Source organism: Toxotes jaculatrix, chromosome 11 (genome assembly GCF_017976425.1).
Source record: "Toxotes jaculatrix isolate fToxJac2 chromosome 11, fToxJac2.pri, whole genome shotgun sequence".
NCBI classification, from domain to species: domain Eukaryota; kingdom Metazoa; phylum Chordata; class Actinopteri; family Toxotidae; genus Toxotes; species Toxotes jaculatrix.
The window spans coordinates 20,656,864-20,676,313 of record NC_054404.1 but is presented as its reverse complement, the minus strand read 5'-3'; the positions used below and the strand labels follow the sequence as shown (position 1 = coordinate 20,676,313).

Sequence of the window (19,450 nt, the reverse complement as noted above, 5' to 3'; positions counted from 1 at the left end):
CCTACCAAAACATTAAAGCTGCTATAGTCAATAGTGGATCACATGGCTGTGTGTGTGTGTGTGTGTGTGTGTCTCAAGAGAATTATCACTTGACTCTGCAGTTCCTCTCAGCTTTATTGAGCCTTTTAGCTTCTTTGTAGAATCAATCATTTGTCACGTGGGTCATCTCGATCGTAAAGGCAGCTCCACTGATTAAGTATTGCAGTTCCAAAATCTTGTGGGACTTACAAGAGACAAATAAAAAAAAAAAGAACTGAAGCACGGACTTTCAGTCCCTAGCAAGGATTAAGCTCCATAAACAATGAATCTTACATATCCCACAGTGAAATTTGCATAAATTCCCACATATTTCCAGCTCTGTGCTTTCACTTTGAAATGCAGGCTTTCTTTTATAAATTTGTCTCCAAGCTCAAACTGACTTAATTTGCAAATGTTCGGTCTGACAAAGCTAGTTTTCCATCAGTAAAATCTGTGCAGTGTCCCTTTAATTTAAAGTGATGGATAATTTTAATTAAATTGTAAACAAACATCCTTGAACGTTTTCCTCCTCGTTGCTGTATTTTGTGTAGTATTCAGTGTTGGCATTGAATTTCAGCCTTTGGCAGCTTCCATTCAGAAATGTTCTTCATCAGCCCACATCATTCAAACCTGTGCGTCAGGCTCTCCAGATTAAAGCATCCACCACATGCATTTACATGTACATGTATGTTACATGATGTTAACATGTCCTTCAAAGAAACTTGAGGACATGTGCTGGATATTGTTCTATTTTCAGTCTGATTCGCTTTAGAGTGAGCTCCACGTGTATGTGTGTCAGATGCAGATGAACCACATTAGAGCTGTACTATACTGTACCTCGGTTAATAAGTTGTACCTCAGCGCAGCTCTTTTCAGTGGTAGACCTGTGTGTCTGGTATTAGTGCCAGGTGTAACCAAGCAACCGTTGCTTTTTTAAGACTCCTCATCTCCACTCCACTTCTTTTCAGTTATGGAGGTTGCATGCTGCAGAGCAAAGTTTTTATAACAGTATTTCTGTAACCTCATGCTGGTGTGGTCTGAGAAAGTGAGAGCTGAGTACACTTAGGGGGAGGAATGGGAGAACAGCACAATCGTGGAGAAGGATGAAGCAAAATAACAGCCAGCAGAGACAAGGAGGATGGACAAACCTAGAGATCAGCAGAACCTAATGAAAATAATAATATTGTAGTTGAATCAGAGGCCAAGAGAAAACACAGTGAGGATTAGTTGGAGAAAGAAGAGTGGGTGGAAATGGAGGAAACTCATGTGGTGGCCATGTGTTCCCAGAAGATCGCCAAAGGGGTTTTGAACGGGACCGGCCTTGACGTAATTTCCCCATCCGATCTCAGTTTAGATGGCTGCTGTAATACCCAGCTGGGCTGGGGGATGCTGCTACAGTATTAACCAAAGAGTTCCTCACTGAGGAGCCACAAGGGGAAGGACACTTAAGGCCACGACCTCTGAGGCTCTGTGGTCAACAGTGTCACCTTACTGTTTTTACCCAGCAGAGCTACGTCAACTATGATGCCAGACTGAAGCAAGAGAGCAATGGTTACCACTGCGCAGTAAGAAACCGTCAGGATTTAGAGCACAGTAGAAAAAATATCTGCCTTTCTTGACACTATTATGGGTAAGTGAATATTAAATATATTGCAGTTTTTCTCAGTAGTTTTGGCTCATTTCTTGAATCAGTATTAACATTCTTGAAGCTTGCAGTATAAACAGGTAGAGCACAACACCATAGCTCACATGCAAAAGGTTATAACTCACCCAAAGCATGTAACTCATGCTTTAAAACAAAGTTATTGTCTCATGTAAAAAGTCAGTGCCCTCAAAATGAAAAGTTCCTTTGGCGCTGTGTAAACAGCGGTGGTGATGTTTTGTCAGTATGGCAGTGGATCCTGGAAATGTTCCTTAGATCCAGTCTTGTCCTGTTTTTCCACTGTATCAGAATGTTGTGTTTGTCTAACTGAATACTGTTGTGTATGAAACCGTTTTGGATTCTCTGCAGATGCAGATTTCAACAGCACCAGGTTTTACATTACATATTGCGCTCACACGTCCATGGAAATTGTTACTGTATTTTTATTTACATAAAGTTACTGTCTTACACCGCAGCAAACAAAAGTCTTACACAGCATAATATAATGCAACAAGCCTAGATCAAAACCTAATATATGACTGGACCTCCCTTTGTCTGTGTGCTTCTCTCTATGCTCACATATACAGTAATTTAATACAGCTGAATTCTCAATAAAGCTGTATTCATTTACATGTTTTTCTGTTGTCAGACAATGGGAAAAAAAAGAAATAGTAACTGAAACACAGCCCATTAAGGTACATGCAGCAGTCACTGTCAAACCATTTCCAAGCTGCTACTCTGCTAAAATCCTGATTTTATAACCACAATGCCGTCTGACAAAATCATCATACACAAAAGTTGTGATTTCATCTATATTGTAAAGTGATCACTCAGAGAGAACGTCAAATCAACGTCAGCTGCTGTGTGGTCATTTGAGTGTGGCCCACAGAGAGATGTGACTGTGGAGGGAAAGCCTGACTGCTGGTGACTCTCTTCTATGGAAAGTAGTGAAGGTTTGTCCAAGATGTTGCTGGGTTTGTGGCTAGGAGCTTTTTTTTTGAGAAAAAGTTGCTAAAGGAGACTGAAAAATAAAAAAATTAATAAGTTAGTAAGTTGGCAACACTGCCTGTAAACGCCCCCCGATGATGTAATAGAAACTGTTTGCACTAAATCATTTTGAAAGAGCAAAAGCCAGTGGGGAACTCCGACATTTGTCCGGACAATCAATTGTGTAACCTCATCACTGTCACTCATTCAGGGACATTCAGAAATGTGTCGCTGGACCACGGTTGGTCAATCTTCTGGCATCATGCTGCAGCCATTGTACCTGCAGTGCTCAGCTGTGATATCATCAGAAGCAGCGTCCGTTGCAAACAAGCAGAGATGTTTGATCTTAAAGCCAATGATCACACACCTTCCATTACTTTTATTTTTTTTATTTACCTGGTCAGCTTCCTCCATGTTTATCAATTTTAGTTCTTGTGTTGTGGTCAAGCTCTATAAATATGTTTTGGAAAATCCTTTCTCATGAGTGGCACCTGTCTGCTAAATAGAAAATGTATATTCAGTTGGTAGTTTAGAACTGTAGATAATTATACTTAGTCTTTTGCATAGATGTGCTAAAACATTTGCAATTTGTTTAAATGAATGACAAATTCAAATGTGTTGTGAGCAAGTGCCCAGTGGTTTGGAGGTTTGCACATGTTTTAAAAACATTCATTATCATTTAAGAATTGTGCCAAAGCAATTGAGACAAACTGTAATAAATTAAAATATGTATTTAAATATTTTTTGTAGTTTGGGTGAACGGACCCTTTCAGATACATGATGTGTACTGAAAATGTCTCCGAAAACACAAGTAATATTTTGAAAAATCCATTCAAGGTCATTCACTTGATAGAATTGAAAAAATTCAAATACAACCCAATGGACTGCAGGTTTCTTTATTTCTGCATTTTGTCCATAACTGAGGCTTTGCTGATATGCTCATCAAGAATGCAAGGACACTTCACATCTACCTTTCTAATGGCTGGGATGTCAAATAGATTTCCACTAAAACCCCCAAGCCGAGTCTCTTAGTTCCCCACGCTGTCTGAGAAGTAGGCCATCGACTGACAAAACAGAGAGCACCGGCAAAGAAGAGAGAGGAGGTGGAGAGAACTAAGCAAGTGCCAGTGGAGGAAGAGGAGGTGTATGTGGAGGAGAGGTTTGGGAGGGTATGAGTTTATTTTTACTTCTCCAACAGTACAGCCCCACTTTCTAATTAACTGCAAATTAACTTCTGATTCACTGAGGGCGGGTGGCAAAGTGCCGCGGCTACAGATATAGACTCTGTTCGACCTCCCTTTCCCTTTCGCTATTAGCCCACTTTCTCTCCAGGGCTCAGGCCTCCAAGGGTCCCTCTGAGCTGCCCTGGCAAGGCCGGCATCTGTTCCCCAGAATCATCACACGTCTCCACTGCACATCGGAGCTGGGTCAGCCTAAATCTGAGCGCTCTAGAAAATCTCTGGATGAATCTCTACACGACCGAGCCGCTGTGGCTGTATTCTTTCCACTCTCTGCTCCACGTCAAGTTGATCTGGGACACGTATTCCCCAGATGAGATACTTTAAGACTTGTTTATAAAACTGTCAACGGTATGGTTTTATTGCCTCATTACCATGGTCACCCCACCGTCAAGCAGGTGTCTACTGCTTTGTTTCAAGCAAAGTCCACTTGTGGACTTGCAGGGAGATTTTTGAGAGGTTCAATTCGTTGCCCTTGCACCCTTTGTGCTGCCGAGTGTGTGTGTGTGTGTGTGATATGAGTGTGATACACAGGAAACCTTTGAAATTGCAGTGAGCGCGGCTAACAGTGGTCCTCGGAGAAACAACCAATGGAAAGAGCTAAAAATATCTGAATGATTCGTCAAGGGCTGTCACGTTACTGGATGGTGCTATCACTGGAATCCACACTTCACAGGATTAGGGTCTGGATTTCAGACACACACAGAAACATATTACAGATGTGGTTTTGGTGTGCTGTGTGCCAGTAAACCACCAAGTCAGAGACCCCAGCAGGCGCACGGTAAAACAGCAGCGACTTTCACCCCCAGTCTGACCTGTAAATGTAAACTTATGTCTGTGTTCGGCCCTTTACAACATTACTGGGATGGTCAGGTGGCAGTTCTCTGGTTTGAACCTTTCTGTTCCCCTGTGTGTCTGTCTCTGTCTCACTCTCTTTTTCTCTTCCTCCATCCATGTGACTAATGACAAGGTCCAGTGCTTATGTCCTTATATAGACCTGTGCTCTGTCTGATCTGGCTGAAGCTGGGGACGATGGTGCACACACACACAGACACACACAGAAACACACGCACTTGCTAGGTCTTGAGACATTTAGGTGCCCATGGAAATGTCAACATATAGCCTATAGGAGATTCAAGATTAAATAGTCTTTATTGTCATTATGCGAACATAACATAACATAACAAACAAAAAGTTTGCAGAGATTCCCGGCTTCAAGGCACACATATAAATAAATAACACAAATACTTATGAAAATACAAACACAAAGTAGGAGAGAGGAGGCTCTTGATTGCATTTATTAATCTGTGTGTACATTAGTGTTTAATATGTGCAGGTGCACTGTTTTTAACTCATACATGCTGGACCCCACCTGAATAATCTGTGCTGTTAACCAGTTTTCCTAAAATACATTTGTGAGATTAATTGCTTCTGTGATGTTAAAAAAAAAAAACATGTAAAAAAATGAATGATATATTTTATAATTCATTCAGAATGTTGGCTACAATTATGCATGCTATGAGAAAGGTAATCTCTGGTTTGAAAAGCTGCATTTTCAATGGTTTTTCCCTCATTAAATGTATTTAGATCTGACTAAAGTAGAGTGATAGAGGAAAACGTCCTACATTTTTGGGTCGGTGATGTCTAACACTAATTTATCAGACATCAAATGTTGGTCAAGCTGATGGTGCTATTGATATAAATCCTTGTTTAAACTGCAGTAAGAATCTTTTCTTTGTAAATTTCTGTGTAAAATAAAGACAAAATCTTAGAGTAGAAGTTAGTAATATTAAAAAATTAAGGATGTTTGATGATTGAGTTGTCATGGAGATGAAGCCTTTGGTGTGCTTTGTGTCCAGATGTCATTCAAGGATACTCTACCCACCTCTGTAATACATTAGGGCTTTGTTACAGATACCAACAGAGTCTGCTGATCCCTTGTATATTCTTATTATAGACTAGTCTTGTTAGGGCACAGACACACACACACACACACACACACACACACACACAGAGCTGTTCATCAGACCTAGTTATCGACATAGGGAGATCTGTCCTTAAATGGTAGACTGCCCAGGGCCCTGTTTCCAGTGCACAAACCAAATGAAGTCCAGGTCTGGGAATATCCTTTTAAAGTGGAGGAGAGTGAGAGAAAGAGAGAGGGGGGGAATGACAGATACAGAAAGAAGGTGAGAGAGGGAGGCAGCGATGGCAGGAGGCTTGACAGTTCCCTGGAGAACATGATTCGTGACCCTGAGGGAAGGGTACTGTAGCTGGAGTGAGGCAACTTCCTGCCAGTAAATGTATGAACAGTACATGGTTTAACATGTGTTTTACATATATCTTTATGCCTTACTCAAACACTGAAGTGTTTTTGTTGTTGATCAAGATAAACCTTTAGACATCGAACTTCAGAGTTGAGTCTAACAAGACTGTGTCCAGATTTCAGTTTGGCATGTTTGACTGGCAAGTTACGTGACATAGTGCAACGCATCTGGCATCTGAAACAAGTTAAAACACCCTGAGAAACACACTGCATCTGTGATGTTGTCTGGAAATACTTAATGATGTTACTAACAGCTCGTCTTTTTTTTCTTCCAGCCTGAAAATCTACAGAAAACATGGCTGAGGGAGTTTTACCAGGTAAGTGATACAATACTGCCTTACCCCACAGCTTCTGCCATTGCATCGTATGTTATCATAATTTTAATCTGCTTAATTTTCCATGTCATCCCTCACTGATTTGCTACAGTAGTAGTAGGGCTTGGAGATATATAACCAAATTTTTAAGGTATATCAATATATTTTCAAATGAGATATAGGATGAGACAGCACTGCTTATATCTATACAGTGTGATGTTGCGTGACAAACCCCCATTTCTTCCATGAAGCTGTGCCGGTATGTGCATCTCCCCTTTCTCACACTCTGCGCAATGCTGCCTCCTTTCTGCTCTCTAACCCGGCCTCATACGCTCTCTGTGGAGGGAGACACAACGCCGAAGAAGGCCCGTCGTTTCCCATGCACAGGGTTCTGCTTGGGTGGCACACCCAGGAAATCACTCAGTTTCAGCTTAGGAAAATTATTAGCACACCTTATTTATATAACACCTCCTGTTTTCTCCTGACTTTTGGCCACACACCTGTCTGAGCTGTGTGTGCTGCAGTAACTGAGAGGCATTTAGGAAACATCTGTAAATTGTAGCATCTACAGATCAGTCTCCATGTGAGGTGTTCAAGGGACATCAGTAAATTGTAGCTACAGAAAATGTCCTGGCTTGCCCTCTAAACTGCATGAGTATCTATAGGCACCACAAGTAAAGTCTCAAACCTGATTTATGAGAAGGAAAACAGTGATTCTTTTATTTGGAGATGCTTCAGAATTAAAAGATCCAATTAGCAGTTCTGTTTACATTTTTACTGTACATTTTTACTTTGCACAGTTGTGTGTTTCCTTAAGCAGGAAAGGAAAACTTGTAATTGTACTCTATTTTAATTAGTCTGTTATTGTTGTTGAGAGCATTTTTAGAGACAGGCTTATTTTGATTTAATATAAGCTATTTATTTTCTCATTTACATATTTTGCAGCTCTATATTGTCAGACAGGGAAGGTAACTCTTCCTCTGAGATAGTGGTTTTGGTTCGTTTCTCCCAGCCCTGAGTAGTTGTACAGTGGATGATGTGCTGTCGACACAGCAGGGCTGGCATGTGTTTCTATAGCTTCAAGTGTTGTCATGGGACTGTGACCAAAAAAAAAAAGCCCTCAGGCTATTTCACGTGATTTTCTTTTCAGAGGCAGGATCTGTAAATTAAGTCAAGTCAAGGCTTGTGCTTGCTATAGCTCCAACATCTATTGTGCAAAGAGAAAATCTGCTGTAACCCATGATGCACTTGCTTTTTGAAAAGCTTCAGTGCATGCTGTAAAAAAAAATTATTTACTTATATCTTTTCATAAACAACCTCTCCTCTGTGCCAGTCTTTTTTTTTTTAAATTGCAGACTAATGTTTGGTTAAGGTGCTGTGATCTTATTCACCTTATTTTCACCCTTCTACATGCGTTGTTTTTTCAGAAAGCCAAAGCTCGAGCACAGTCATGTTTCATATCTTACCTTTTCATCTACATAGGAACCTCTGACTAACCACAACTCTTTCCACTGGGGTAAGGGAAGTGAGGCAGCTAGAGCTCTAACTACTGTCTGAGAGCTACAGACAGAGAGAGAAGAGAGAGAGAGGGAGAGAGAGACACTGATAGTTTTGCCATGGTAACCAGGATTTTTCTTTACAACTCTGATGTGGTTGTGAAAAGGTAACTGCAGCTCACAAATATATTGTGCAAAATGTTTTCATGAAAATGCCACTTGCACAGGGAATATTTATACACTGGAGCAGTTAAACAGTTGAAAGAAACAAAATCTAAAATGCAGTTTTACTAATAAATTATTATTTATATCCTCTGGGCTTGTTTTGACTTATTTGGCCAATTTATGCTCTTTAGTATGTCTGTTTGAGCTGTTTTTACACTGGGAGTTTTATTTTTATTTTATATATTTTCCTCAACGTGTGTGAATATTTGATTCCAGCTGACAACTGACCACCTGTTGCTGTGAATTCTGACAGTCTGGTCATTTCATGTCACCACAACTAGACCCACAACTAGGAAGGAGAGGTAAAAAGCTAGCTACCAACCGTCCTCTGGAGCTGCCAGTGACTCAGCATGTGTTGAAATAATACGAACAAAAAGTACCATCAGGCTAAGAGCTTGCTTGCTTCCACATTTTGAGTGTCTCCAAACTTAACAGCACAACAGGTCCTCTCTCATGTTGAATGTTGTAAAGGATGGATGGATGGCTGTCTTAAACTGCTATTGGTCAAAAGCTAATCATGTGTGCTTGATGAAAAAGGGGACAAAAAGGTCAGCGTTTTTAGGCTACAGGACTAGGACTTTCTCTAGTCAGCATAAGAGAATCCTTTATTAGTCCCTCAGTGGGGAAATTGCATTTAGCAACAGCAGGGATAAAGTACAGTAAGTGAGAGTGGGATATAAGTAAGAGGCCAATATGGCCAGAACAAGATTTAAATAAGGTAGAATAACTAAGAAACAACAAAATAGCTGCTGTAAAAAAAATAGAAAAAATATACCTACATAAATAAATAAATATGATATGCTTCAGAATTAAAAGATGGCATGGCACCACTGAAGTTTACAGTGTGTCTCCTAACAACGCCAGCCCTGAAATGTCAGTAAATGGGAAATGCCTGCCCAGAGGCCTGAAGCTTAGACACTGTTTCCATAAATACATCCTCTTTTGAAAAATGGAAAAATGTGCACAATAGCTGCAGTATTTTACAATCTAGTTTATATTTGCTTTCACTTTTGGTGAACTCAAATCTCAGTCCACCAACGTTACTACACTAGTATCGAACCCTCCATATAGATGTTGGTGCAATGCCATCAAAGTCAAATGTGGCAGCATCTGATAAATGAACAGATAGACAACACAAAAGGAAAGTCAGACAGAAACTCAAGAATATAGATAATGAAAGATCCCCACGGAAAAACTCTGAGGAAGAGAGAGAGAGAAAGAGAGACGCAAAATGAAATTAGTCATATCTCCAAATTCATCAGTAATAATGGCCAGAATTGAGAAATTCATATAGCGTTACACAACACTGCTGTTAGGCTAAATAGCCTGACAGCAATGATTAGAGTGTCAGTGCCGACCAAGGGGAATTAGAGCCATGAAAGTCTGCAGCCTGGTGATGCAGTGCCAATATCCTGGCTATGCAGCAAACAGGAGAAGGATCCTGCCTGGGTAGAGCCCAGGTCAAACACCTATACAGTACAAACAAACACAGTCAGCTACATCAAGCTGGGATGCTTCAGGTGAGAGAAAGGATTTATTTCAGAGAAGCAGCAGAGCAAGAGGAGGGAAATGTGAGTATAGGATGACATATTTTCACAGCATAACAAAACAGTTAAGGCTCTGGGTAGTTTTTATCACCAGGAAGTGGTTTGACTTACAGCAGTTTTACAGTCACAGTTTATAGTTCATTATGTAGAAGTATCCTGGAATAACCGCGTATGACCCTGACAGTTATTTTCCAGTCATGACTCCACAGTTCTGAGCCGTGAGCTTATAGATCAATGAAAGAATAAACTCCACAGTGCCGTGAAGAGTATTTTGCTCAAAGAGTCTGTGAAAGGTTAGTTATGGGAAGGTTTTGCACTTTCCATTCCTTTTGAATTCCCTGAATGAAGCTACATTTATGAAGAAACAAAGCAGTGCAAAAATGTGACTGGCTGACTGCAAATTACCACAAATATTTCAGCTGCGACCATTTTTTCCCCCAGCTTTCAGGCTCATTCTCAACACTTCTGTCGGGGCATAGGTACGCTGGCCTCACAGTTTTCAGGCCCCTTCACACCCTTTCATTTTTGCCCATCAGTACACTCTTAATAATATGTAATGATAAAGTGAAAGCATGTTTTAAAAATTTAAAAACTGAAATATCTTATTTACAAAGGCACTGTAGTCAGATATAGGTATGCTGAAATGTGGCTAGAACTTGGAGTCCACTTGTGGCAAATTGAATTGACTGGACATAGTTTAGCTGTGTATATAAGGCCCCACAGTTCACACTGGATATCAGGACTCTTCAATGAGGATACATGCAAAAACATATTCTATTAGACTCAATATGTGTAACAAATGCAGTCATATTTCAAACGTGATGCTTTTCGTAGCTGCTTGTCTAAGCTATTTTGTGTTCCTCTTTGTGCCTGCATTTGTGCACACACGAAGCACTTTTCAGCTTTGAACAGCTCCCCTGCTATTTTCTATCTGCTACTGCCTCCACTGTTTCTCTGTATATAGTGTATATACAGTGGTTGGGGCTTAGCTGGAAAAAGTGGTCAGTTCAGTCCACTATGTCAACTAAGTAAATAAAACGACAACTCAAACACTGTTTGAGAAAACACACACAATTTTATTTACCATTCCTAGGAAGCACTGGCTGGGAAAGAAAATATTCCAGACTCACCCTGAACACACATACACTTGCCTGACTTGTCGTCATTTTGTTTAACCTCAAACTGTGAACAAGAATACTGTCTGTGTCATATTCAAATATTTTCACTGGCAAAAAAAATATATACTTCTCGTCTAAAAATATAATATTCAGATAATCACTAAAATAATTTTGGAACAGTACTTTGCAATAACTGCTATCTAGACCAATAGCAGTTATTGCAAATGTTTTATTGCAGTGCATTTGCAGTCAGATGATAGTAGTGATGAACTGCCTCATCTGGGACTAATGAATTTCCTCAAATAAATGTAATAAACATTATACAGATGAAATACGATGCAGGGCTTTTAACCAAGAAATGGATACTGAGTGCATGATTAGGTTTCCTGGTTATTACCAGACCAATAAGTTCCATTAAGTTACCTCAAATCAACAGCAATTATTTTCCTAAGAGCTGAAACATATTGCAACTGGCGTCATGACGTCTACTCACTTTCACTTAAGGGAATCTAAATATAGATGATATTGTGCGTGTACTGGTATTTACACAAAACCAAATCCTGCATTCCACTTAGGAAAGTCCTGATATTACTTTCCTACATGATCCTGATCCCAATTATGTAACAGTGTGTATCACGTTGATTCTGAATCCTAATTCAATATTTATTATTCACTAGCTCACACAGCTACACAGTACAGTACTACACAGTGAACCGACATGAGGCCTACCTTAATATTTAAGTTTTTCTCACTTTTTGTGTAAGGAAATATAACCAATAATAATAATCATAGCATTTGTGTGTAACATTCCTTTATTCAAGAGAGGATAAAACCCTGTTTGGACATATTTTAAAGAAATGGTGTCTAAGTTTCAAATCTACCGGTGGGTGTTTTCCATGACAGCGGTTGTCTGACATCTGAGGGCTGGCAGACCCAGACACGTGGTAAACTTCAGTGTTGTGCTACTGACTGGAGAACATCATAGCAATGTATAGTCAAGTAAAACTATTGATATAAGGTGTTTTCCCCTTTATCAGCAAGCCCTCATAGCACTGGTTATCAACCATTAGTGATTTAAGACGTCTTGAGGATCTGTTGAGCTGCAAAGTTTAACTGGTCCACTCAGAAAGTGAAAGCTAGCAAGTTAGGCTAACTGGCTTCCACTCGGAAGGTGGTAGAGTTAGCCTAGCCTAGCTAGTTAGTACTGATTGCCACTTTGTGTTCATCTTGCTTCATTACCTGCTGAGTCATTGACAGCTCCTACGCACTGAGTGTAGGGTTTGTATGCGTTTTGTATGAAGGGGGTCTTAGCTGTGTTTCTTTCATTGTCCAGTTGTGGTGGTGATAAATGATAAATGACTGTCAAAACTCACAGCGGCAGGTAACCTCAGCACTTTGTACATTACCAAATGATTTAAATCACCACATGGGGTAATGTAGGGAAGTACTTAAGTCAAGAATGAGGCTAAAGAAATGGCTCATTCCTGTGTCTGTTGAACTGTAGTACTATAATAAACTACAGATATTTCTTCTTCTTTTGTGGTAATCGTTATTTTGGTCAAATTCCACAAGTAAAAATGAATTAAAATGAATTTTAATTTCACTTTGACTCACAAACTACAGTTATTAAAACCAACTCAGTTGAAATAAGATTTATATAACAGCTGATTAGCTTTGCAGGAAATGAAGTCTGCTTCACAGCCTTATGGTTTATAAAGTGTTCGGTATATTGTCCTATAGTGTCTCCTACTGTAGAGAGAGGAATGTGAAGAGAAAAATGCTGGTCTGAGGTTCTGGCTGGAAAACTTGGACTTGATTTTTATGGCCTCTCTGAAACAAAACACTGAAGATCAAATGCAGCAGCATCACTTTAGAGGTGTGCTGTAGTACACCTGAGAAAAGTCTCAGAAATAGATGCAAAACAGCCATTTAAAAATAAGAAATTACAATAAAATAGCTCTGATAGCTGTCAGTGTGTTGATATCTTTACTGAAACAGCTTTTGGCCATATACATGTTCATATTTCCTTGTGGTTTATCAACACAGTGGACAGGTAGCATTCCTGGAACCTGACTGGCTGCAATCAACAAATCTGAATGCCTTCTAACCAGTGCCAGCAAATAAAATATGCCTCAAAGGTCCCTGCTACCAATCTTTGAAACTGATGCGTGACAGCCTTAATGTCCAGTTCTAGTAGATTTTATGATTACTCTCAGGCCATCCATTCCAGTTTATTAAAATGGCCTCATTATGTCAAAAGAATTTCCCCTCATCTGAGACTGTAACAGCTAGTTAAGTTAAGAGAAGTTAGAAAATACAGATAAAAAACATCTGCTTATCTGCACGAGCCTTTGTCAGCTTTTGCTTTACTCTTCCTTGTAATTATCACTGCCACTGGCATTTCAAAACATGTCGATTGCCAGGTGATTCCAGTCTGCGTGTGTGTGTGTAGAGAAGCATGTCCTGGTTACGGCTGTTGAGGGATTCTGTTTGCATTGTGCCGTAGGCTTGCACGCTTTAGAGGAAGGTATCACGTCTGCTAATGTGTGTGTGTGTGTGTGTGTGTAGTGAGAAAGAGGGAAAGAAAAGCATGTAGGGGGAGAGGGAGAGAGAGAGAGAGAGAGAGAGAGAGAGGTGTGCCCCTGTGTGAACCAGGCAGGCCTGTAGACTCATGCCAGCTCTGTGCTGCTGCCGGCTGACGTCATGGAAAGAAGCATCAGACTCTGAACTCGGCATGGCTGGGAACAACCAGCAGTGACGGCTTGAGTTAACTACAATCAGCCATGGTGCGCTAGCTCATCGTGACCCCTTCTGCACACACAATACACTTACTGTGTCCTCTGGTCCCTCGGTTAGCCTGCTGTTTGGTCATGAACTAAGATGTGTTTTTCCCTGAAAAACCTCAGTGGATATGAAAAAGAAACGCACATTGTATGTTTAATATAGTGTTGCAACTTCTGTCTAGAGTTGACTTGGCAAGAATCCAAAGGCTGTTTCACACAGGAAAACTTTGGTCGCACACCCAATAAAATGAGTTTGCACTGTGGCTTTAATCGTACGGGAACATCCTGTCACCAGGAGACATTTGAAGACACTTGAAACTGGTGTCGCCAATTCACACTGTATTTGCACTGCCAATTCACACCCAGAAACGCTGCATGCATCGCTGCTCCAAGGCAACTGTATGCATTCCACACTCAGTCAACTGCTGCTCGCTCACAGGCTCGTAAGGAAAGAGCTGTCTCATTTTTTTATGTGTCAAAAGGAGCCGCAGCATAGTTCCACTGCAGCATCCTGGAAAATAAACAATAAAAGCAGTCAAACTGGCTTTTATAGAGCTGCAGCTACAGCAAAGGTTACTGTGCAGGGTTCCCTGTTGGTACCTGCACTCCTACTGTGTATCTTTACATATACAGTATGTATGTGTCTGTATCTGTCTGTGAATCGTGGCAGTTGTATCTTGTTTCCTTCAGTTATTCATTACAGGGAGCAGCCCAGCCGATCATGTCTGCAGACTGAGGGAATTCCTTGAGGAAACAAAATTATTTATTTTATGACACACCTCGGTCACAGTTCGTGGGCATGTTTGCACCAGTTACTACAAAACCTGCCACAGCGCTCACTCTGTCTCCTGCCTCTCGTGTTCCCGATGTAACTCTCTTTTTGCAGAGGCTGTGTTTTCTGACAGGGCCTCTTCATACCAGGCGTGTTTGGGGCAGTTTAGACAAACTCTGCAGTGTTAACTTGTTCAGTTCAGTTTATTTAGGCAGGTGAAAACAAACTGAATTGCACCAAGACGTCTGCAGATGTTGGTCTCTTCTCTAAGAGAGCTGCTTCGCCTTTCTGCTGAAGAAAGAATGTAATCTAAACAATTTACAGGAATCTACCTCTGATCGTAAAGTTCTACGGGTGTGGAGAAACAGATATTGACATCTGGCAGCCAGCACCTAGTCATACAAGTACAGCCTGATAAAATGAAACAAAGTTTTTGCTATTACTCATTCAGCTTTTTCTTCTACTGTTCTTAACTGGTATGAACATCAAAGACGGCAAATTACAGGAAAGTATGCAGAAACATCCATCAGGCTCTGTCTCAGTTTGCAGTTATTTATTTATTTATTTTTACTTCTCTTATGGAAAAAAAATTTCTTAGTAGCTGGAATCACAAGTTACCAGAATTCTTTTCAATGAACAAGCTGTGGGCAAATTCTTGGGACTTAAGTTTAGTCCTTGGTTAAATTTTATTGGACCGTGTGCATCTAAATAAGGTGAAAAGCAAAACTATTAACTGCTATTACTGTGTAGGCCTGTGATACATTCAATAGCTAATGCTGTTTCAGAGTCTTTGGTTCTCATTTCCTTATTTCTCACACCAGTGAGTCCAATCAAATCCTGTTTTATGACTCTCGGGGTATTCCAGTCTTCTACACGTAAGCAAAGCAGGGTCATTTGCCTCCTCCACAAATGCAGTAGACTGGGTCAAATGGGAATCCAGCATTGCTGCTGCAGTAGTATAAACAGTGATTTGCATTGCACCACACCGAATTGGATAATCCCACAGCCAATTTGCATTGGAAACTTCTCTGGACTGTCACAGGCCAGTGATTGTGTCAGGTCCCCACATCCAGTCTTGTGATCTGTGATCTGTAAATTACAGAGGCACAGTGTTGAGGATCAGCAGATAATTTGTTGAGTTGATATTTTGTTTTAAGACCCAATCTATACATATTTGTGTATGGGAGCCTTTTTAATTTGATTCTATAACTCTGAATTGAAAAAAATAACTTCAGATTGTATCCCGAAATCCCATATTTCCCATACAATTCTATAGACAGTGAATGCACCAGTGCTGGATAGTAATGCAAAGACTCCCTCTTATATGTCAGCTCTCAAACTGCTCCGATCTGTCCGATTATTTCCCACCCCCAAATAGGAACCATGAAACAGGACTCAGGCTCTCCTGATTAGTCCTCATCAAAGGCTCTTTATTTCTAGTAGATGATATCTGGTGCACAGTGCAGCTTTTGACCTTTGTACCAGTTCATGAAAATGAAACAAACTGTTAAACACCAATTTATATTCTTTGGCATAAATAAGGATTACAAGTTGTTAGGACTTAGTCCAGCAACCTCCACTGCTGAAACACATTTTACCTCAAGTGCTTTCGTTGCTTACACTTCAGCTGACACTTCCGGGCCAGTTTATCACCTACAGTGCGCGTCGACTGACGTTTCAACTCCTTTCGTTGCTCGACCTTCAACTGAATCTTCTACATATTTCAGTACTTTCTCTGTAATTGACACTTTGCTCGATTGTTACACTGAAGTTAACACTTTGACTGCATTCAGTGCTTACGCTTAAACTGGACACCTCCATATCAAGCGCATCAGTGTCTGACATCCTTGTGAGGTTGAAAAATGGTCCCATATGGCAGCGCTCTGTTAGTCATGTCAGCACGGCCAGACAGGCTTTTCTCACCACTGCCGCAGCAGCTGTCACTGTCTGAGGGTTGTTTAGACAGACCACTACTGTTGTTGTCCATCATAAAATCATGGTTTATAGGTTCAACATTTGATATGTTAATGTCTCAACTCAAATGTTAACAGAATTTCTTGTTAACACTCGTAGACTTAATTAGAAATTGGTCACAGGTTTATGCTTTGGCAGTGTAAAGTAAGGTCACTGCTTGTTGCTGTTTAGCTTTGGGCTGATAGCATGTGGTAATTCTGGTAATGAAATTTACACCTGTCTGTTTGCCAACATAGACCTGAATTTACAGCCTGGAAAGATAAATAAAATACAGTCGATTAACACAAGCACGTGCATGTTAGTGTGTGCACACACACGTACACGTCCCGCACGTCACATTTGAGCCTGACATTAGTTGCAGGCTCCTTGAGAGTGTGACCTTTTCTCGTGCGAGTTGATAGGTCCACTAATCTTTCCAAGTTTGAGCTGCTGCTAGGTCCACGCTGCTGGGTCATCGAGCTAAGTGACAAGCCATAGGTTGATGGAAAATCCATAGTGTTATTGCCATACATTACTTTTATTTGATTGGGGCCTGTAGTAAGCGTAATGCAGAGCTGAGGTGGGCTGCTGGTGAAGCAGCAAGGCTACGTCAGGGTCCAGGGACCATTTGTAGCGCCACCCCCCCCAAGTATCCGGTGACATTGATGTATAGCCTGTGCCTACAGTTCGTAGGCCCGAGCATGTGAGTGCTTGTGAGTGCTGTAAATCACTCAGTGGTATTGATTTTCCATTAGAGGTCAGCCGCCCTGAACACCTCTGACAGGGTGCTCACAAACACCTCGGCGTGTGTAAGAGGGAATGTTAAAGGAAGGCGACATGAGGTCATGTGACTCTGGTAAAGAAGTGGATGTTACCACTCTCACTTTATGTATGGAATCACTCATTTGCACGAAGGACATAATATGCATGCAAGTTTATTTTTACATCACCACAACTTCATGTTTTTTTTTTTTTTTTTATAAAACAGCCTGTATTTGCTGGAGTCTTGCCCACATCCTAATAAGCACCGTTGACATATTCCCGGAGCAAAGGAGCTGTTATTGTGAGTGATGTGTCAGCACACGTGGTGACGTGTGAGCATCTGTCACACCCTGCTGTACATACATACGGAGCTGCAGGCACATCCCTGACGGCAGATGAAGAGGGGCCAATGTTACGCTTGTGGAACAAGCTCACTAAGTGCCTTCTGCCTACATTAGCAAGGCACTTTGTCTTGTGTAAATATAGTAACATGTCACAGAGTTGAGTTAGGAAGAATTGTAGAGGCCCAGGCGCCACGCTCGTATAGGTTTTGCGTGTGGCTGAATAATTCAGCTTAAGTTTTGTTTATTATGAGCAAATGGGCTGTTTGTAGCGTTGTTACAGCTGTTATGGATTCACTTGTACAATGTAGTGCAGTGGAGCTGTTTGTCCCTGTTTTCCCTCCTTCCTGAACTGTTTTTCTCTCTTCTCTTACAGACAGTACAGTCACATAAGCCTCACTTCTTGGCAGTGCACTGTCAAGAGGTGGGTGGGAAGAATTATGAGGCGTCCATGTCACATGTGGATAGTTTTGTCAAGTAAGTATTGGGCTCATCATGTGGTTATTTGTACTAACTGTTTTGACCATAGTGATAATAGCTGATCAGTTTCTCTGTTGAGGAAACACCCATTTGCTGGCTTGTGGAGCAGGCGGGAGTAGTCTGTTTTAAACTGAGCGGACTGCTCCCCCCACTGGTTGCATCGATGCTGTACGTCAGCACAGAAAAATGTGTTTCGTTTTTTTAAGAATATGCATTCTGGTGTCAATCTTGGATCAGGATAAATATGAACTTGATTGAATTAATTGTGAGTCATTTAAAATGTTATTCAGCTAGACACACTCTGGGATTTGATAAATATTTCCTGATATATGTGTGTGTGTGTGTGTGTGTGTGTGTGTGTTCTGTCCATCAGAGAGCTGTTGTCCAGTGATGCAATGAAGGAGTACAGCAGAGCTCGCGTCTACCTCGATGAGAACTACAAATCCCAGGAGCATTTCACAGTAAGTGCTGTTTCATACATGAACGGTGCATTTGCATTCTACGGGAAAGAACATTCAGATTCTTTCAAACTATGAATCACTGGCTCAACAGTGATTTGATTCTGGCTTGATTTTTAAGTTTGCGATGAGTTTGATTATAAGTTTTCTTTTGTGGTTTAATGTTATTTCATAAATCTCATCATTTTATTCAGGACTGATCAGCCAAAACTGTGTGCGCATCAAATAAACTCAGACTCATTACCTAATAAAACTATCGCACAGTGTTGTGAAACTGGAAGTCTGCTTTCAAACAGATGTAAAGCTTGAATATTTTCTGCAAAAAAAGAAAAATTAGCAAGAGTAATTTTTTTTACAATTTAAAAATGTGTTTCTGTATGTTAGCCTAAACCAGCTTACCACAGCACCAGTAGAAGTAATAGCAGGAGCAGTAACAGCATCAGTGTCGTGAATCAGGACACTTTTATGCTAAATAGTCTGTTCAGTTTTGACAGAACCCCCCATTTCTCTGAATACCCACATCACGAACAAGAAAATATCTCAGACAGTGACAGTGAACATGTGTCACAATGCAAGTCATTTTGTGATCGCGGCTCTTAAATTAGGGCACTGTGGTGGAATTTTTGCTTGTGGTTGATTTGCAATAGATAGAGCCAAACCTGCTGTACGCTATGTGCATGCATGTGAGGTGTGAAAAACGCTGGGTGTAATTGTCACAAACAAAAGAACATTGACCATGGTGTTTGCGCCGCAAATTAGTTCAAGTTCAAGAATGCATCTTCTAGGAGTGAATACAGCATAAACCAAGACCCACAGTGTCGTTGTACCTGTGACAATTACAATAAAGATCTATTCTAGATGGACTGCAAACTACATGTAGATAGATCTACACATGAAGTGCCGTTATGCATAAAGAGGCACTGCTTGGAGTAAATGTCAGTGAACTCAAGACTGAAATCCCAGCTTAATTATTTACCGATAACAATATAG

At 40.7% G+C, this 19,450-nt stretch overlaps 1 protein-coding gene across 1 annotated transcript in view; it reads left to right on the top strand.

Moving 5' to 3' along the window:
• The window catches only part of LOC121189823 (inositol polyphosphate-5-phosphatase A), a 140,613-nt gene that overhangs the window by 32,333 nt on the left and 88,830 nt on the right, over positions 1–19,450 (top strand). Inside the window, exons 2-4 of the mRNA XM_041050290.1 lie at positions 6,487–6,528; positions 17,899–17,999; positions 18,376–18,463. Of these exons, the coding sequence (XP_040906224.1) occupies positions 6,487–6,528; positions 17,899–17,999; positions 18,376–18,463 (231 nt within the window). The remainder of the gene's footprint in view (positions 1–6,486; positions 6,529–17,898; positions 18,000–18,375; positions 18,464–19,450) is intronic.